The 18,865-nt window shown below is 42.3% G+C and overlaps 1 protein-coding gene across 1 annotated transcript; it reads left to right on the forward strand.

The window, feature by feature from the left end:
• The first annotated feature begins 6,773 nt into the window (after nt 1-6,773).
• LOC145880060 (twinfilin-1) lies at nt 6,774-18,811 on the forward strand. Its single transcript, XM_082977843.1, has 9 exons — nt 6,774-6,931; nt 7,884-7,961; nt 8,442-8,620; nt 9,395-9,490; nt 9,992-10,096; nt 14,368-14,493; nt 15,211-15,361; nt 15,554-15,675; nt 16,892-18,811. Exons 1-9 carry the CDS (start codon nt 6,907-6,909, stop codon nt 17,054-17,056), a joined length of 1,047 nt encoding a protein of 348 aa, XP_082833969.1. The 5' UTR covers nt 6,774-6,906; the 3' UTR covers nt 17,057-18,811.
• The last annotated feature ends 54 nt before the right edge of the window (nt 18,812-18,865 follow it).

Here is an 18,865-nt window from a genome sequence, read left to right on the forward strand (position 1 = left end):
ACTCTTGACTGACGGGCAGTTCGGGCGACTCTTGACTGACGGGCAGTTCGGGCGACTCTTGACTGACGGGCAGTTCGGGCGACTCTTGACTGACGGGCAGTTCGGGCGACTCTTGACTGACAGGCAGTTCGGGCGACTCTTGACTGACGGGCAGTTCTAGCAACGTCGGACTGGGATGACACACTTGAAGCCTGGTGCGTGGTGCTGGTACTGGACGTACCAGACTGGGAAGACGCACCTCCAAGCTAGTGCGGGGAGCGGGAACAGGACGAGTCGGACTGGGCTGGCGCACTTCCGGGTCCGCACGAGAGACAGGAGCTGGAAACCCAGGGCTATGGAGGCGCACAGGCGGTCTTGATCTTACCTCCTGTACAACCCGTCCTGGCTGGATGGAACTAGTAGCCCTGTACGAGCGGGGTGCTTGTACAGGGCGGACTGGGCTGTGCAGGGGCCTGATGGTAGCCGTGCGTAGAGCGGGAGTTGGGTAGCCTGGTCCTTGGAGGCGTACCGGCGACCAGATGCGCTGCGCAGGCATCCTCCTACCAGGCTGGCATTGCCGGGCAGTCTGGCCACTCTGGCAGCTCCTGACTAGTGGGTGGCTCTGGCGACTCTTCACTGACGGGCGGCTCTGGCGATTCCTCACTGACGGGCGGCTCGGGCGATTCCTCACTGACGGGCGGCTCGGGCGATTCCTCACTGACGGGCGGCTCGGGCGATTCCTCACTGACGGGCGGCTCGGGCGATTCCTCACTGACGGGCGGCTCGGGCGATTCCTCACTGACGGGCGGCTCTGGCGATTCCTCACTGACGGGCGGCTCGGGCGATTCCTCACTGACGGGCGGCTCGGGCGATTCCTCACTGACGGGCGGCTCGGGCGATTCCAGGACGTGACAATAATGTCTATACATCTCATCACACATAGCTACAGTATATATATATATATATATATATATATATATATAGCTAGAGTATATATATATATATATATATATATATACTACATATTCTATCCACATACTGTCCATACATCCCATCTATATATACTCTAGACTCAGACATTGCTCATCCTAATATTTATATGTTTCTTAACTCCATTCTTTTACTTTTAAGTTTGTGTGTATTATTGTGAATTGTTAGATATTACTGCACTGTTGGAGCTAGAAACACAAGCATTTCGCTACACCCGCAACAACATCTGCTAAATATGATTATGCGACCAATTGTATTTTATTTTATTTGAACCTCGCCATGCCACGTATCAAAACACACATGTATTATGGGTTACAACCTAAACACCTGAGAGGTGTTTTACAACAGTATTAATAACAGCTCTCTTCCTTCTGGGATTAGAATGTAGACACAGAGACACAGAAACATCTGCTCTCTATATATTCTGGCCAGTGTTGTGGTCTGGAAGATCTGCTGTAGCTCCAGCAACAATATCATGTAAGAGGACGTCTCCATCTAGTGGCTGAGAACTCCACACACCACAGAATCAATAGGGTTAAAACACTTGTCATTGCAACAAAAACGAACAAACAAATGTATTCTGTTACAGTATGAAGATAAATAAACAATGGCAGTTGGTAGTATTTGGCTCCACAGTGGAAGATAAATGATTATAATAATGAAAAGATTACACAGGACATTTGGAGATTAAAAAAAGTATATATTGTCATTGCATTATTATAATACCAGTCAAGTGTCTTGATATCCCAATGAGTCCATACAGTACATTACCATGCACCTTCGCAACAAACTTCACTTAATTTCCTTGTCTCAAAGCAGACAGGCAGGAATCCTTCCTTAAGGAGCCACAGGCGACAAACTAAAACACTGTCGGGGCAGACAGAAACACAGGAGGTTAACAGAGGAGGAAATAGAGGGGGAGTAAAACAGTTAACCTCTATGAATGAGGCAGTACAGTGGATCCCAACCACATATCACATACATAATACAATACATAATACCATACATATTACAATACATAATACAATACATCATACAATACATAATACCATACATATTACAATACATAATACAATGCATAATACAATACATATTACAATACATAATACCATACATATTACAATACATAATACAATACATCATACAATACATAATACCATACATATTACAATACATAATACAATGCATAATACAATACATAATACAATGCATAATACAATACATAATACAATATATAATACAATATATAATACAATGCATAATACAATGCAAAATACAATACATCATTCAATACATAATACAAGACATAATACAAAATACAATACATAATACAATACATAATACAAAATACAATACATAATACAATACAATATGTCATACAATACATAATACATAATACAGTACATAATACAATACATAATACAATACATAATACAATACAATACATAATACAATACATAATACAATACATAATTCATCAAAATGTCTGTCTGTTTCTTCACAGTCCATGTCGTGCGTAAGGTGTTCTTCTATCTGGTTTTATTGCTAGCTTGAGTGATCTGGTGTGGCAGAGAGTTCCATGTAGTCATGGCTCTGTTTAAGACTGTTTTTCCCAGCCTCTGATCTCCTGAGGAGAGATTGACATGCATGTCATTGACATTCACCCTCTGTGTACAGCTAAGTGCAATACGTGCTGCTCTGTTCTGGACAAAATGCTATTTACCTATGACCTTCTTTGCTGCACCTGACCACACAACTGGGCAGTAGTCCAGGTGTGACAGAACTAGGGTCTGTAGGACCTGTCTAGTCCACTGAGATATCAAGAAAGCAGAGCAACGCCTTATCACGGACAGACTTCTTCCCATTTTAGTAACCATTGAGTCTATGTTTTGCCATGATAGCTTTCTATCTAGGGTGACGCCCAGCAGTTTAGTCTCCTCAACTTTCTCAATAGCCACATTACTCAATAATAGATCCAGGTGAGGTTTAAGGTTGAGCGAGTGATTTGTTTTGGAGATACTTAGCACCAGCCTATTGCTAGTTACCCATTCTAAAACTGATTGGAGCTCTGTATTAAGGGTGTCAGTTATTTATTTTACGGTTGCACCCGACGTGTATATGGTTGAGTCGTCAGCGTACATTAGACACACAGGCTTATTACAAGGTCAGTGGAAGGTCATTAGTAAACAGAAAAAACAATAATTGTCCAAGCAGGCTGCCCTGCAGTACACCACACTCAACCAAATTTGCATTAGAGAGGCTTGTTTTAAAGAAACCCCTATGTGTTCTATTGTCCATCCATGATAAGGCAGAGGATGTTCATCCAAAATACCTATGTTTCTTCAGTAATATGTTATGATCAATGATGTCAAAGCCTGCACTGAAGCCTAACAAAACAGCTCCCACAAACATATTACTATCCATTTCTTTCAGCCAATCATCAGTCATTTGTTTCAGTGCTGAACGTGACGAGTGCCCTTCCCTATAAGCATGCTGAAAGTCTGTTGTTAATTTGTTTTCCGTAAAATAACATTGTATTTGGTCGAACACGATGATTTCGAAAGGTTTGCGAAGCCGAGGTAACAGGCTGATTGGTCTGCTGTTTGAACCATTAGCAGGTGCGTTGCTATTTTTGGGCAGCGGCAGGACCTTTACCTCCCTCCAGACGGCATTACTCCGTCTTCTAGGCTTAGATTGAAGATGTGGCAAATAGGAGTTGCAATGTATTCCGCTACCAACCTCAGTCATTTATCATCCAGGTTGTCGGTTCCAGGTGGTTTGTCCTTATTTATACATAACAATAATTGTTTCACCTCTTCCACACTAACTCTGCGGAATTCTAAGCTACAGTGCTTGTCTTTCATTATTTGGTCCGTTGCTCTGGTACTCCAGAGCTTTTTACTATCATTCTTTAAATCATGTATATGTGTTCCATAGTATAGTTTCTTTTTATTTTTGTTTAGTTTAGTTACGTGATTTCTAAATTTTCTGTGTGTTTGCCAATCTTCTGTGTTGCCAAACTTGTTATATAGATTGAGACGCAGCCAATGTTTTTATGAGGCTAGAGAGGATGCCGACAGAAAATCTCTAGAGACTCATGAAAGCAACTGCAGAGACTTAAAGGCGACTTCATCAAAATCTGCATGACCTTTGATCACATGATTTTTGTAAAGTTCGTGAAGTCGGCATGTAGTCGCAAGTCGTACAATGTAACCATAATGCAACACACTTTGAAAGGCGGTGACCAACGATGGTCACTGACTTGACAAAGTGATCCGCTCGAATGCGCCCATTGTCTTGCAGAAGTTGGCAGCAACCCTACAACCTATGTTTGCTTTACTATTGCTCTACTCAATGCATTTGACCATGTGAGGTACAGCTGACTTTAAAGGCTATGCTTAGCCTAATGCTAACATATTTAGAGGATTTACAGTAAGATAGTACTGTTTTGATTTGTACAGTAAATGAACATTAACTACTACTGAAATAGAACGAGAGACATAATGACTAGACAAATGTGGTTTTTTTGCGTGATGTCACAGGCCCAAGTGTATATTCCAAATGGCACCCTATTCATTATATAGTGCACTACTTTTGATCTAAAGTAGTCCACTATAAAGTGAATAGGGTGCCATCTGGGACACTGCCATATAGTGGACATGCAGATACATCCACTGTAAGAGGCTTACTGTGTACATCCATTGAGTATATTGGACTGTTTATAAATCCCTATCACAATTTCTGTTGAAACCATTCTATCTGAATCACAAAATGAATTGTTCTGAATCTAAAGCATATTCTGATTAGGAATGAACTGACATTTTTGAAAGGACTATTCAAAACTCGGACTGTACTGTATGGTGCTGGACATAGTGATGTTGGAGATCAGACACCAACATGATGTATGACAGGGACAACTGGGTACTGTAGGGGAGAATATAGCTGCCAAAACTCTCACCTAAAAAGTTGTTTTTGTGTTTAATAGACTGAAATATTTAGTTTCAGGCTATATTATCAGTAGGTATGAAAACAGATTTCTCCCGGCACACTAATCAGGGTGAACAACCAAACAATGAAGTGCCTGACATCGTTAATACACAGTCAACCGTTGACAAACCATCCGATCTTATCTATAGTAGTTTGAATATATTTGTCTATGAGTCTAACCCATTTGCATGACTGCGACTGTACTACACTCTGTCCTTCTGCCTTCAGGAGAACAGTAGTAATAGCAGGTCTCCCTCTGGGGCAGGGTGTGGTGGAGGTACCCCACCCTGAGCACTCCCTCCCTGGGGTTAAAATTACCCTGCTCTGCCTCTGTGGATCCAGGACTGCAAGAGGAGTGGGTGGAGGTAAAGCTTCAAACAACACGGCTGCTATGAATCCCATGGGGAAATGACATGGTAGAATCTGAGCAGGTCCACTAGATTAGTAGCTGCTGAGGAAAACGTGGCAACACCCAACGTTTTGGTTGGAATCTGTGGTGTAAACTCCTAGGGGCTGTAGCTCTTCTGACAGTTCCTGAAAATATAAATCCCTTGAGGGGTTGAAGGCCTGTTGCAGTATGCATGGTGTATTGATATTGAGCAGTGTTATGCTGGATAGATAGGATACAATTCAGATATTAGAATGAGATAGTTCTTGTTGTGACCTATTTGTTGAAAGACAATTATTAATCTGTTCAATAGTAGTAGTAATGGAATCGATTCAAAGTGTATTTGTCACGTGCGCCGAATACAACAGGTGTAGACCTTACCGTGAAATGCTTACTTACCTAACCAACAGTGCGATTTTTAAGTAAAAAATAGGTCTTAGGTGAACAACAGATAAGTATAGAAATAAAAACAACAGCAAAAAGACAGTGAAAAATAACAGTAGCAAGGCTATATACAGACACCGGTTAGTCAGGCTGATTGAAGTAGTCTGTCCATGAATGTATAGTTAAAGGGACTATGCATATGTGATGAACAGAGTAGCACTAGCGTAAAAGAGGGATTGGCGGGTGGTGGGTGGCGGGACACAATGCAGATAGCCCGGGTGGCCAATGTGCCCCGGCACCCGTTAGTCGGGCTAATTGAGGTAGTCTGTCCATGAATGTATAGTTAAAGTGACTATGCATATACGATAAACAGAGAGTGGCAGCAGCGTAAAAGAGGGGTTGGGGAGAGGGGTTGGGGGGACAATGCAAATAGTCCGGGTAGCCATTTGATTACTTGTTCAGGAGTCTTATGGCTTGGGGGTAAAAACTGTTGAGAAGCCTTTTTGTCCTAGACTTGGCGCTCCGGTACCGCTTGCCATGCGGTAGTAGAGAGAACAGTCTGGCTGGGGTGGCTGGGGTCTTTGACAATTTTTAGGGCCTTCCTCTGACACCGCCTGGTGTAGAGGTCCTGGATGGCAGGCAGCTTAGCTCCAGTGATGTACTGGGCCATACGCACTACCATCTGTAGTGCCTTGCGGTCGGAGGCCGAGCAGTTGCCGTACCAGGCAGTGATGCAACCAGTCAGGATGCTCTCGATGTTGCAGCTGTAGAACCGTTTGAGGATCTGAGGCCACATCTTTTTAGTTTCCTGAGGGGGAATAGGCTTTGTCGTGCTCTCCTCAACTGTCTTGGTGTGTTTGGTGCTCTGTGGAAGTCTAACAATCTGTTCACATTCTCCTCCTCATCATAACCAAAAATGTATGATTGAAAAACACTGTATCATAGAGAGACCTGATAATAATAATAATAATAATGATAATATAGTAGTAGTATTCAACATTGGAACGTATCAACTACGTGCGCGTTACTGCTCCATCGTCACATGATACAGTTGCTGCTGCGTGATGACATCACAGCTAGAGGCAGGTCAAGTTACTGTAGTTCGGTTTCTTCTTCCTTGTTCTTTCCCTTCAGTCATCTACCGGCCCCGGCGATCTAAAGCAAAGTAGACAGGCATAATGTCCCATCAAACGGGCATACAAGGTAAATACGCGCATTTTTGCTTATTGTCTCCAGCTGTTGAAACCACAACGGAATAGACGATGCGATCGTCGTCCATGACAGATTTCATTTAAAAGGATTAAAGTCATAGGGGAAAATAATGTTGTATGTGTGTCGTTCTGCATCATCAGCGAGAATAAGCAGTGCTTTCTGCTCTGTGGAAGTTGCTTCGGGCTTCACGGTGCACTGGGCGAATGAGAAGAATCTATGACAAGTGTATTCAGCGATGCGTTGTACTAATATGGTCGTGCTGCTGCGATTCAACTGAGATTGTTACGCCGCATAAACACTAGCAGTTTGTCATCAAGCTCCGTGCTGCTGCAGCAGCAGCCTCTGGTCTGTAACCCTCGTTTCAAAGGTCTTTTACAAGGGAACAAGCCGCCCATTCATCAAATGCCTAAAATTAATCTGGGTGACATTTATGGCCAAGATTACTGTTGCCCTTTTGATGTTTGTTTGTTGTTGGGATGAGATAACGTTTGATGCAACTGTGTCGATTTTTATGTAACAACTGGCTGGTAAAATGTGGGTCATCTATTTTGGCCAGTAGGCTATCAGAGCTATCTTTATTTATCATGGCACGACAACGTGTTATACAATTACTGTACATTGATTCGCCTATAGAAGTCAGGCATGCTTTTTGTTTTGCTCTTATGCGTCTTGAATACTTGACGTTCATTCTGTCTCTATACTATAGTCAATGACCCAAGATAGATCAGCTGCCTGTACTAATCTTTTCTTGAAACCTTTTTTTGATAAACACACCAATCCTTATTTCATTTGACCAGTATATTCTACACGTGATTGTAAAGTAATAGGCTATTCCCCATGCTTGTGTTCCCTGAATGTCCCTGTTGTATGAATAGCCAACGTCTCTCTTGAGCCGATGTGTGTGTATAAAAAGGTGACCGCTTGGCTTGCTTTGACTTCACAGCTGCGGAGGAAGTGAAAGAGATCTTTGCTAAGGCGAGGAACGGCGCCTATCGCCTGCTGAAGGTCGTCATTGAGATGGGTGAGTATGTAGCCTGCCTAGCCTACAGCTGATCAACTCAATCACACCTATTGATCAGAGATGAGCCCTACCCATGCTGTATGCAACATGATCAATGGGTAAAAAGACAAGTTCAGTAGTTTGTTGATTGGTTACGACTTGTTATATTTACTGTGATGTTGAAGACATACTGTGATCTGAAAAGTAGACTGTATTGTACTGAATTGTATTGTACTGTATTGCAGTGTAGTGTATTGCATTGTACTTTATTGTACTGTATTGTTCTTTATTGTATTGTACTGTACTAGTTATTACACTTCATGTCATTTGTAAGATATCTGTTGGTTGGTTGCCTTTACTGCACTGCAATCTCAGATACTGTATATCTTACCTGAAAAGACAGAACAGAATTGATGTATGTTGATATTTACCTGTTCCCATAGTTACATATTCTATATCACTGTAATAAATCCACCATATCCCTCCTTGTTCTTATTCCAGAGACTCTGGTGCTGGGAGGCACCAAGCATGCGTCTAAGAAGTGGGACCAGGAGTATGATGCCTATGTGCTGCCTCTCCTACAGGAGGACATGCCCTCCTACCTCCTGTACAGGCTGGACTCTACTAACAACCAGGGATATGAGTGGATCTTCCTGGCCTGGTCACCTGACCGCTCACCTGTATGTTGATATGTTTATCTCTTTCTTTCTGACTTTATTAATTTATCAATATATTGGTTGGGAGCAAATTCTCTTCTTTTTTTTGTTAGTCAAGACTCCCTCTGGAATGCCATAGACATGACAGTTTTTACTTCACTTAAGCAACTGTTTCACCTTCTTAACACAACTGTCATGGTGTCAGTTAGGGCATTTAAAAGTCTCTCTGTTTATTCCATAGTCTAATAAGCCAGAATACTGTCTACAATAAGACTCTATTTAGAGAACTACGAACCCACAGTCTAGTCCACACTACAGGTAATGCACAACAGGGAGAATGTAACAGGCCTCACACAGTGCTGCTTTCAAACACACATCTGGTCTGTGGTTGGCTAACTATAGAGTAGGAACCCTTACCACTGGGTGAGAGAACTGTTTACTTTAAACAGGTTTTTAGATGAGGGAAAATCCTCTTATGGTTCATATAAGGATGTCAAATGCTGCCCCCATTGAAAAAGTGTTTATTTATGCTTAGCTAATGCCAACATTTTGAAGAGACTGTTGAGCAAAAAGGCTAGCTTATTGTTGTGCTAAACTAGCATATTTGCAATTCTAATGTTAGCTAGCAGGAAGCATGAACCTGGCTTCCATCCCAAACCTCAATGAAACAGCCAAAATGGTCGATGTTTCTGAGATGTCTGTATGAAATAGCATTGTGTTCTTGTTTAGATTGCAATCTACAGTCATATTTAGCAGTTAGTGCAGTACTAAAAACATGAATTCCTCCCACTTCTATAGGTTAGACAGAAGATGTTATATGCTGCTACAAGAGCTACACTGAAGAAGGAGTTTGGGGGTGGACACATTAAAGATGAAATATTTGGCACAGTGGAGGTATGTTGACGAATTTGAAGAAACTCATCATTATTTTATGGCTTATTGGCCTAAGTGGGCTTGCAGTTTTGGCAATAATGTTTCAAGGAAAGTTGCTGTTGGTTGCTCCATTTGTCGCTAGATGACATCATGATATGTTTATGCTGTCCCTCCTTCTCTCATGACAAATTATCCAACGCAAAACCAAATAAAATCCTTTTAAGGACAACAAAAAGGAAACCATTTAAATAATTAAACACCACACAAAAAATAGAGTAGATAGCTTTTTGAGAAAATGCAATTGTTTTAAAACTTTCTTTTAATTATTAATATTATGTATGCCTTGGAGAGCTGTGGGGTCATTTAACAACAAGGAAGTGATTTAATAAATTCACTTCACTCTCTGCAGCAGTGGGGAGAGGCTGGGGAGGGAGTGAAGAGACGATCCTATATAAGCACTGCTACTCTAAATGCGGACCCTGAGTTCCAGTACACCCCTCTCACGGTCCTCTCTTTCACCAGGATGATGTGTCTCTGAGCGGGTACAGGAAGTACCTGATAGCACAAGCTGCTCCACAACCACTGACTGCTGCTGAGGAGGAGCTGAGGCAGATCAAACTGAGTGAGGTAGAGAGACACACACAGATGTACATACACTCTTAGGTTCTAGATAGCACTTTTTTTTCCTAAAAGGGTTCTTCGGCTGTCCCCATAGGAGAACACTTTGAAGAACCCTTTTTGGTTCCGAGTAGAACCCTTTTAGATTCCTTGTAGAGCCCTTTAAAAGAGGGTTCTTCATGAAACCCAAAAGGGTTTTACCTGGAAGCAAAAAGGGTTCTCCTATGAGGACAGCCGAAGAACCCTTTTGGAACCCTTTTTTCTAAGAGTTTCACACACACACACACACACACACACACACACACACACACAAAATAATTTCCACAACACACCCAAGGACTTTGCAGCTGACATGTTTCGATTTTTTTTAAATGTATTAGGCTTTAGTGGAGAGAGAGAGGCATAGAGCAATTTACAGCAGGCAATCAATAACAGATCAATGAAGTGGAAATATGTTTGCACACTAGACTAAACAGCCCAACTTCTGCCCCAGATTCCCTTGGCTGCATGCATTCATAATAATACTATGAGGCGTTTTTCTATTCATATCGGTGTGATGATGTCACACACACACACGTTTTGTTCTTCTTTCCTCGTGGGGGGCCAACAATTCAAAATCCTATTTTCCCTAACCTGAAACCTGAACCGTAACCCTAAACCTAGCTCCTAAATCTAACCACCAACCTCTTAACCTAACCCTAATTGCAACCCAAACCTAACCCCTAAGGTTAAAATAGCCTTTGTCCTCCTCATGGGGATGTGGGAAATGTCCCGACGAGGGAGACTTTTCCTTGTTCTGCTGTCCTTGTGGGGTCTTTTGGGGATTTTCGGTCCCCTATCAGTGGAGTGTAGCTTCCTATATCGGTGGAGTGTAGCTTCCTATATCAGTGGAGTGTAGCTTCCTATATCGGTGGAGTGTAGCTTCCTATATCGGTGGAGTGTAGCTTCCTATATCGGTGGAGTGTAGCTTCCTATATCGGTGGAGTGTAGCTTCCTATATCGGTGGAGTGTAGCTTCCTATATCGGTGGAGTGTAGCTTCCTATATCGGTGGAGTGTAGCTTCCTATATCGGTGGAGTGTAGCTTCCTATATCGGTGGAGTGTAGCTTCCTGTGCCGGTGGAGTGTGTCTACCTGTGTCGGTGGAGTGGAGTGTAGCTTCCTGTATCGGTGGAGTGTGTCTACCTGTGTCGGTGGAGTGGAGTGTGTCTACCTGCGTCGGTGGAGTGGAGTGTGTCTACCTGCGTCGGTGGAGGGGAGTGTGTCTACCTGTGTCGGTGGAGTGGAGTGTGTCTACCTGCGTCGGTGGAGTGGAGTGTGTCTACCTGCGTCGGTGGAGTGGAGTGTGTCTACCTGCGTCGGTGGAGTGGAGTGTGTCTACCTGTGTCGGTGGAGGGGAGTGTGTCTACCTGCGTCGGTGGAGTGGAGTGTGTCTACCTGCGTCGGTGGAGTGGAGTGTGTCTACCTGCGTCGGTGGAGTGGAGTGTGTCTACCTGCGTCGGGGGTGGAGTGTGTCTACCTGCGTCGGGGGTGGAGTGTGTCTACCTGCGTCGGTGGAGTGTAGCTACCTGTGTCGGTGGAGTGTGTCTACCTGTGTCGGTGGAGTGTGTCTACCTGTGTCGGTGGAGTGGAGTGTGTCTACCTGTGTCGGTGGAGTGTGTCTACCTGTGTCGGTGGAGTGGAGTGTGTCTACCTGTGTCGGTGGAGTGGAGTGTGTCTACCTGTGTCGGTGGAGTGGAGTGTGTCTACCTGTGTCGGGGTGGAGTGTGTCTACCTGTGTCGGTGGAGTGTGTCTACCTGCGTCGGTGGAGTGGAGTGTGTCTACCTGCGTCGGTGGAGTGGAGTGTGTCTACCTGTGTCGGTGGAGTGTGTCTGCCTGCGTCGGTGGAGTGGAGTGTGTCTACCTGCGTCGGTGGAGTGGAGTGTGTCTACCTGTGTCGGTGGAGTGGAGTGTGTCTACCTGCGTCGGTGGAGTGGAGTGTGTCTACCTGTGTCGGTGGAGTGGAGTGTGTCTACCTGCGTCGGTGGAGTGGAGTGTGTCTACCTGCGTCGGTGGAGTGGAGTGTGTCTACCTGTGTCGGTGGAGTGTAGCTACCTATGTCAATATAACTACAGTGCCTTCGGAAAGTGTTCACACCCCGTGACTTTTTCCACATTTTGTTACACTACAGCCTTATTCTAAAATGTATAAAAAATGTTTTTTTAAACTGTGCAATCTACACACAATACTCCATAATGACAAAGTGAAAAGTACTTTTTTTACACTTTATCAGATGTATTAAAAATAAGAACAGAAATACCTTATTTACATAAGTATTCAGACCCTTTGCTATGAGACTGTAAATTGAAGTTGGGGGGCATCCTGTTTCCATTGATCACCCTTGAGATGTTTATACAACTTGGAGTCCACCTGTGGTAAATTCAATTGATTGGACATGATTTGAAAAGGCACACACTGTCTATATAAGGTCCCACAGTTGACAGTGCATGTCAGAGCAAAAACCAAGCCATGAGGTTGAAGGAATTGTCCGTAGAGCTCCGAGACAGAATTGTGTCTGTGGGAAACCTGGCACCGTCTCTACGGTGAAGCATGGTGGTGGCAGCATCATGCTGTGGGGATGTTTTTCAGCGGCAGGGACGGGGAGATTAGTCAGGATCGAGGCAAAGATGAACGGAGCAAAGTATAGAGAGATCCTTGATAAATCTGCTCCAAAGTGCTCAGGACCTCAGACTGGGGTGAAGGTTTACCTTCCAACAGCACAACAACCCTAAGCACACAGCCAAGACAACGCAGGGCAGGGAAAAGTATCTGAATGTCCTTGAGTGTCCAAGCCAGAGCCCGGACTTGAACCCGATTTGAACATCTCTGGAGAGACCTGAAAATAGCTGTGCAGAAACGCTCCCCATCCAACCTGACAGAGCTTGAAAGTATCTGCAGAGGAGAATGGGAGAAACTCCCCAAATACGTGTGTACCAAGCTTGTAGCATCATACCCAAGAAGACTCTGCTGTAATTTGGGGAGTTTCTCCCATTCTCCTCTGCAGATACTTTCAAGCTCTGTCAGGTTGGATGGGGAGCGTTTCTGCACAGCTATTTTCAGGTCTCTCCAGAGATGTTCAAATCGGGTTCAAGTCCGGGCTCTGGCTTGGACACTCAAGGACATTCAGATACTTTTCCCTGCCCTGCGTTGTCTTGGCTGTGTGCTTAGGGTTGTTTCAACAAAGTACAAACAAGTTTTTGCTTTGTCATTATGGGATATTGTGTGTACAGTACATTGATGAGAAGGGAAAAAATGATTTAATCAATTTCAGAATAAGGCTGTAATGTAACAAAATGTGGAATCCAGGGTATCCGTAGACTATATTGCTTGATGTGTATACACCATCATAACTCCATAAAAGGACAGGGTCATTCTTCATCTGCCCTATAGGCCTATTTCATAGAGCCACCCTCACAAATACAGTAGCCTCAGCCAACTGGGAAGGTTTATACTGAGATCCCCTTCCCAGTCACCAGCTGTATGGGCAAGATGATTATCCACTAATCTACATGAGAGTAAAGAGGCTTTCAGATATTTATTATTCATTTGCTGAGAGACCCGTTGCTTGTAATAAGTAGATGGATGAAAAAACAGCAGCCCAATCCTTTAGGTACAAGAGATGAACAGGTCAGTGGCAATTTCATTCAGTCAAGCCGAACATCATATATCTGGAGTGTGAATGTTATGAGGGCTGTACTAACACATGAAAGGGCAGTGTAGACCTTTTACATACTGATGTTATTCAATTATTGTTATTTGTATTGGATATTATATTGGATAATATTATCATTATACTATTATTGGATATTATTATCATTATATTATTATTATTGGATATATTATTCAGAACGGTTTATTTATCTCATATCACACTGAGATCGTTCTGTCACCACAAGCTTTATCAATTCCTTTTTTTTTCAAGTTAAATGTTTTTTTGTGCCTTTTCAAGAATGTATCTTTCTGTTTATCTTTTGCAAATGATTGGTGACACAAATACAAAATTGGGGTAAGGATAGACTTCCTGTTATAGTAGTGAGTCTAGACTAGCCCGGGCCCTTCTCAAACCACAGCCTGGTGACCAATGTTGGGGTTGTCTTAGAGTGTGTGTGACACCTAATTACTGTTTTTGTTGTTGTGTTATTTTAGTTTCAGACCATTAGTCTGGGCCTAGGCCCTTCTCAGGAAGAAAGCCTGGTGATTTAGTTAAAACAACACCAAGTGACCGTGTGTCCGTCCGTCCAGGTACAGACAGACATCAGTGTGGACACTAAGCAGCAGACTCTGACGGGCGTGGCCTTCCCTATGCAGCGAGACGCCATCCAGGCTCTGGAACAGTTCAGAGAGAAGAAGATCAACTACGTACAGCTGGTGAGTATAGTACATTATGATATATTACAGTACATCATAGTGTATAATAATATAGTATAGTACATCATAATATAATATAGTATATACTAATATAGTATAGGACATCATAGTATAGAATAATATATTATAGTACATCATAGTGTATAATAATATAGTATAGTGCATCATAGTCTAGAATAATATAGTATAGAATGATATAGTATAGTACGTCATAGTGTATAATAATATGGTATAGTATAGAATTATATAGTATAGAATTATATCGTATAGTACATCATAGTATATAATAATACAGTATAGTATATAATAATACAGTTTAGTATAGAATAGAATGATATAGTATAATACATCATAGTATATAGTAGAGAGACGCCACCCAGTATCTGGAACAGTTAAGAGAGAATGGGACCAACAAGTACAGCTGGTGAGTGTCAGTACTGTCTGGCAGTCTCACCTCCTTTTATTGGAGCACAGAGACAGACAATCACTGTGTTGTTTCATTAGCAGTAGGTGTCTCTGACTAGCATGTTTCTGGATTCAACAATGCCATATAACTGCCAGAGAAGACTACAATGTGATGTCTAAAACACAAACTAACTGGCACCATGTTGCATGAAACATGATACTCAAAACCTTATTGTATTGGATCGTTTACATTACAAATCTTATTGAGGATTGTTTATGAAAAAAATGCATCATCATCATCTGTATCAACAGGAGATAGATTTTAGGAATGAGTGTATCAAGCTGTCCAGCACCACTCCTACAGAACTGAAGGAACTGCCCAAGAGGATCCCCAAGGATGCAGCCCGATACCACTTCTTCCTGTACAAGCATTCCCACGAGGGAGACTACCTCGAGTCTACAGGTAAAGACAACACATTAAAACATTATGAGAAGAGACTTCGTATTACGGCATGTTTTTTTAATACGTTGATATTATACCACACAATTATTATTTTGCTTGATCTACTCTTATTCATAATTGTATTATGTTATTTAAATGTAATAACAATGTGATAAGGTGGTATTTTAAAGTGGTTTCCTATGTGTGTTGCAGTGTTCATCTACTCCATGCCGGGGTATAAATGTAGCATCAGAGAGAGGATGCTCTACTCCAGCTGTAAGAACCCTCTCATCGATACTGTGGAGAGCAACCTGCACATCCAGATAGCCAAAAAGGTAAGAGCTGGGTCATGTTCATTATACAACCTGCACATCCAGATAGCCAAAAAGGTAAGAGCTGGGTCATGTTCATTATACAACCTGTCCATCCAGATAGCCAAAAAGGTAAGAGCTGGGTCATGTTCATTATACAACCTGTCCATCCAGATAGCCAAAAAGGTAAGAGCTGGGTCATGTTCATTATACAACCTGTCCATCCAGATAGCCAAAAAGGTAAGAGCTGGGTCATGTTCATTATACAACCTGTCCATCCAGATAGCCAAAAAGGTAAGAGCTGGGTCATGTTCATTATACAACCTGTCCATCCAGATAGCCAAAAAGGTAAGAGCTGGGTCATGTTCATTATACAACCTGTCCATCCAGATAGCCAAAAAGGTAAGAGCTGGGTCATGTTCATTATACAACCTGTCCATCCAGATAGCCAAAAAGGTAAGAGCTGGGTCATGTTCATTATACAACCTGTCCATCCAGATAGCCAAAAAGGTAAGAGCTGGGTCATGTTCATTATACAACCTGTCCATCCAGATAGCCAAAAAGGTAAGAGCTGGGTCATGTTCATTATACAACCTGTCCATCCAGATAGCCAAAAAGGTAAGAGCTGGGTCATGTTCATTATACAACCTGTCCATCCAGATAGCCAAAAAGGTAAGAGCTGGGTCATGTTCATTATACAACCTGTCCATCCAGATAGCCAAAAAGGTAAGAGCTGGGTCATGTTCATTATACAATCTGCACATCCAGATAGCCAAAAAGGTAAGAGCTGGGTCATGTTCATTATATCACACTGTAGCTAAATGTTTTGCAACAGAACATTTAAACATGCACTTCACATTCTATTCATATCAAGTCAGATAGTCCATCCATTTCAGTCTGTTTTTTTTCTTTATTTGGAACCTGATCTCTCGTGGACAGACTGTGTAAACATAAGCATCTGACCAAAAATATGTGGGCTTTTAGTTCTGGGTTAACCCATATTATTTGGTACCTAATGAATACAACTGAGGTTCACTGCAGTGTGTCACATGAGTGACTTTCAACAGTTTAAAACACTCCTGTGAAAATACTGTAACATTATGCCAATGTAGACTGGATTTTTGCTGCAATGTATTTTTTTATAGAATAAGTCTAGTATGCCCCTCAGTGATGTGATTTATTGTATTCCTATTAGTGTAAGTATCCCTACTAAGTGATGCATTCTGATTCCCTCCCCTAGCTGGAGATTGATAACGGTGATGAGCTCACCGCAGAATTCATGTACGAAGAGGTCCACCCTAAGCAGCACGCACACAAGCAGGCCTTTCCCAAACCTAAAGGCCCCGCGGGGAAGAAAGGGGGGCGCCGGATCACTAGACCACCAGGAGATGGGGAAGAAGACTAATAAAACACCCCTCCATTTTAGTCCACAATGGAACATTCCACTTAGTATATAAGAACCCTTTATCTGGTTGAGTCCCAAATGGCCCCCCTATTCACTTTATAGTACACTACTGTTGACTAGGACCTATAGGGCTCTGGTTAAAAGGAGTGCACTATATAGGGGTTAGGGTTCCATGTAGGATATAGACCATTGACATGAATCCCTCCTAATGCCCTTTAACCTCATAGACAACCAGCCTGTAGCCTATATGAACTATGCACACACAGACCACCACACTAATATAAGCCATGACACTCAAACCTGTGAACTTACTTACATTAGTAGCTTGTTATTTAGACAGACAGTAGGTGCTGTGTTTTCATGATGAGAGAGCAAGAGAGAGAGCGTGAACATTTCCCTTTAGAGCTATAGCTAATGTTATTTTATTTCTCATATTATTTGACAATGTTTTTAAGATATATGGTTTCCAATGCTGGTTCTGGAGAGCTGGATGTGTTTTTAAAATATATGGTTCCCAATGCTGGTTCTGGAGGTTCCGGAGGGCTGGAGGTTCTGGAGAGCTGGAGGTATGAGAGGAAAGACCTTGTGGTTTTTCTAGTGAGCATGTGATACTGATCTGACCACTTCACCTTGTTATTAGTGCTGATTCAATGCCGACAATGTTGTAGCAGTTCTGTAACGCGTTGTGTAAAGTCAATCAATAGAGAATGTTGTTCCACAACCGCTAGCCCTTCAGGATCACAGTTGAGGACTGGGTCCTATTCATGTGACACTAAATGGAGAAAACAGAGAGGGACCACCTAGCCTTGTCCAGTAAGAATAGCATGTTTTCGCTTTCTGTTGATAAATGTTTGAAAACGTTTTGCTATGGTGTGCCTAATGAATAGCACCATGCTGATGTAGAAGCTTGATTTGGGAGAGAAGAGAGGCCATGTGTGGGTCTGTGGATGTTGTTAAGAAGCCTAATGCTTTTGTATACATTTTACTGTATGCATCTAATTTGTACTAACAATACCATGTCCATAACAACTATATGATTACGAGTCAGTCCAAAATCTAGTTAGTGATTTCTCTTTCCATGTTCTTTTTAGTGAAGAATGAAAAATCCTATAGAAAGTATTTTTCTAGGTCTGTGATGTACTGTATGTGTGTATGGTGATCTGCGACTGAGAGGTCACAGCCTGAATCAGTTGAGTGTCAACCGTTATCTGTTTGTCGGTCTGTTTGAGAGAGAGAGAGTGCCTGGGTTCGTCCGGAATGGCACCCCATTCCCTATATAGTGCACTACTTTTGACCAGAGCCCATCAGAAAAGGCACCCTATTCCTTATATAGTACACTACTTTTGACCCAGGTGCCATTTCAGACGCAGACGTGTTTGTCAATCAGGGTTGCTCGTTTGTGCATTTCACATCAGTGATATTAATCCCACATAATATGCAATGCTTTTCAACCACAATGCTGCAGGTCTTTCCCCACGTGACACTGTGTGTATGCATGTCATGTTTATTAGAACCACAATGAAGGGAAGGGACTGTGATTCCCAGGTAAAATGTCATGGAGGATCTGTCTACTGATTCCATGAAAAGGCAAACCACTATGACATGTTCGTCCTGTACTAGATTACTATGACATTACGCAATTCTGAAGGAGTCCTAGTATGTTGAAACTATCATGTTATGTTTCAAATGTTTTTTTTTCTATGAATTAAATTGTGTAAGGAAATGAAATAAATTAAAATATTTAAATTACATTCACTAATGTGTTTCTTGCCTGATTTATTATTAGTAGCAGTAGCAGAACTACTATGC

Source organism: Salmo salar, chromosome 07, assembly GCF_965601325.2.
Source record: "Salmo salar chromosome 07, fSalSal1, whole genome shotgun sequence".
Classification (NCBI taxonomy): domain Eukaryota; kingdom Metazoa; phylum Chordata; class Actinopteri; order Salmoniformes; family Salmonidae; genus Salmo; species Salmo salar.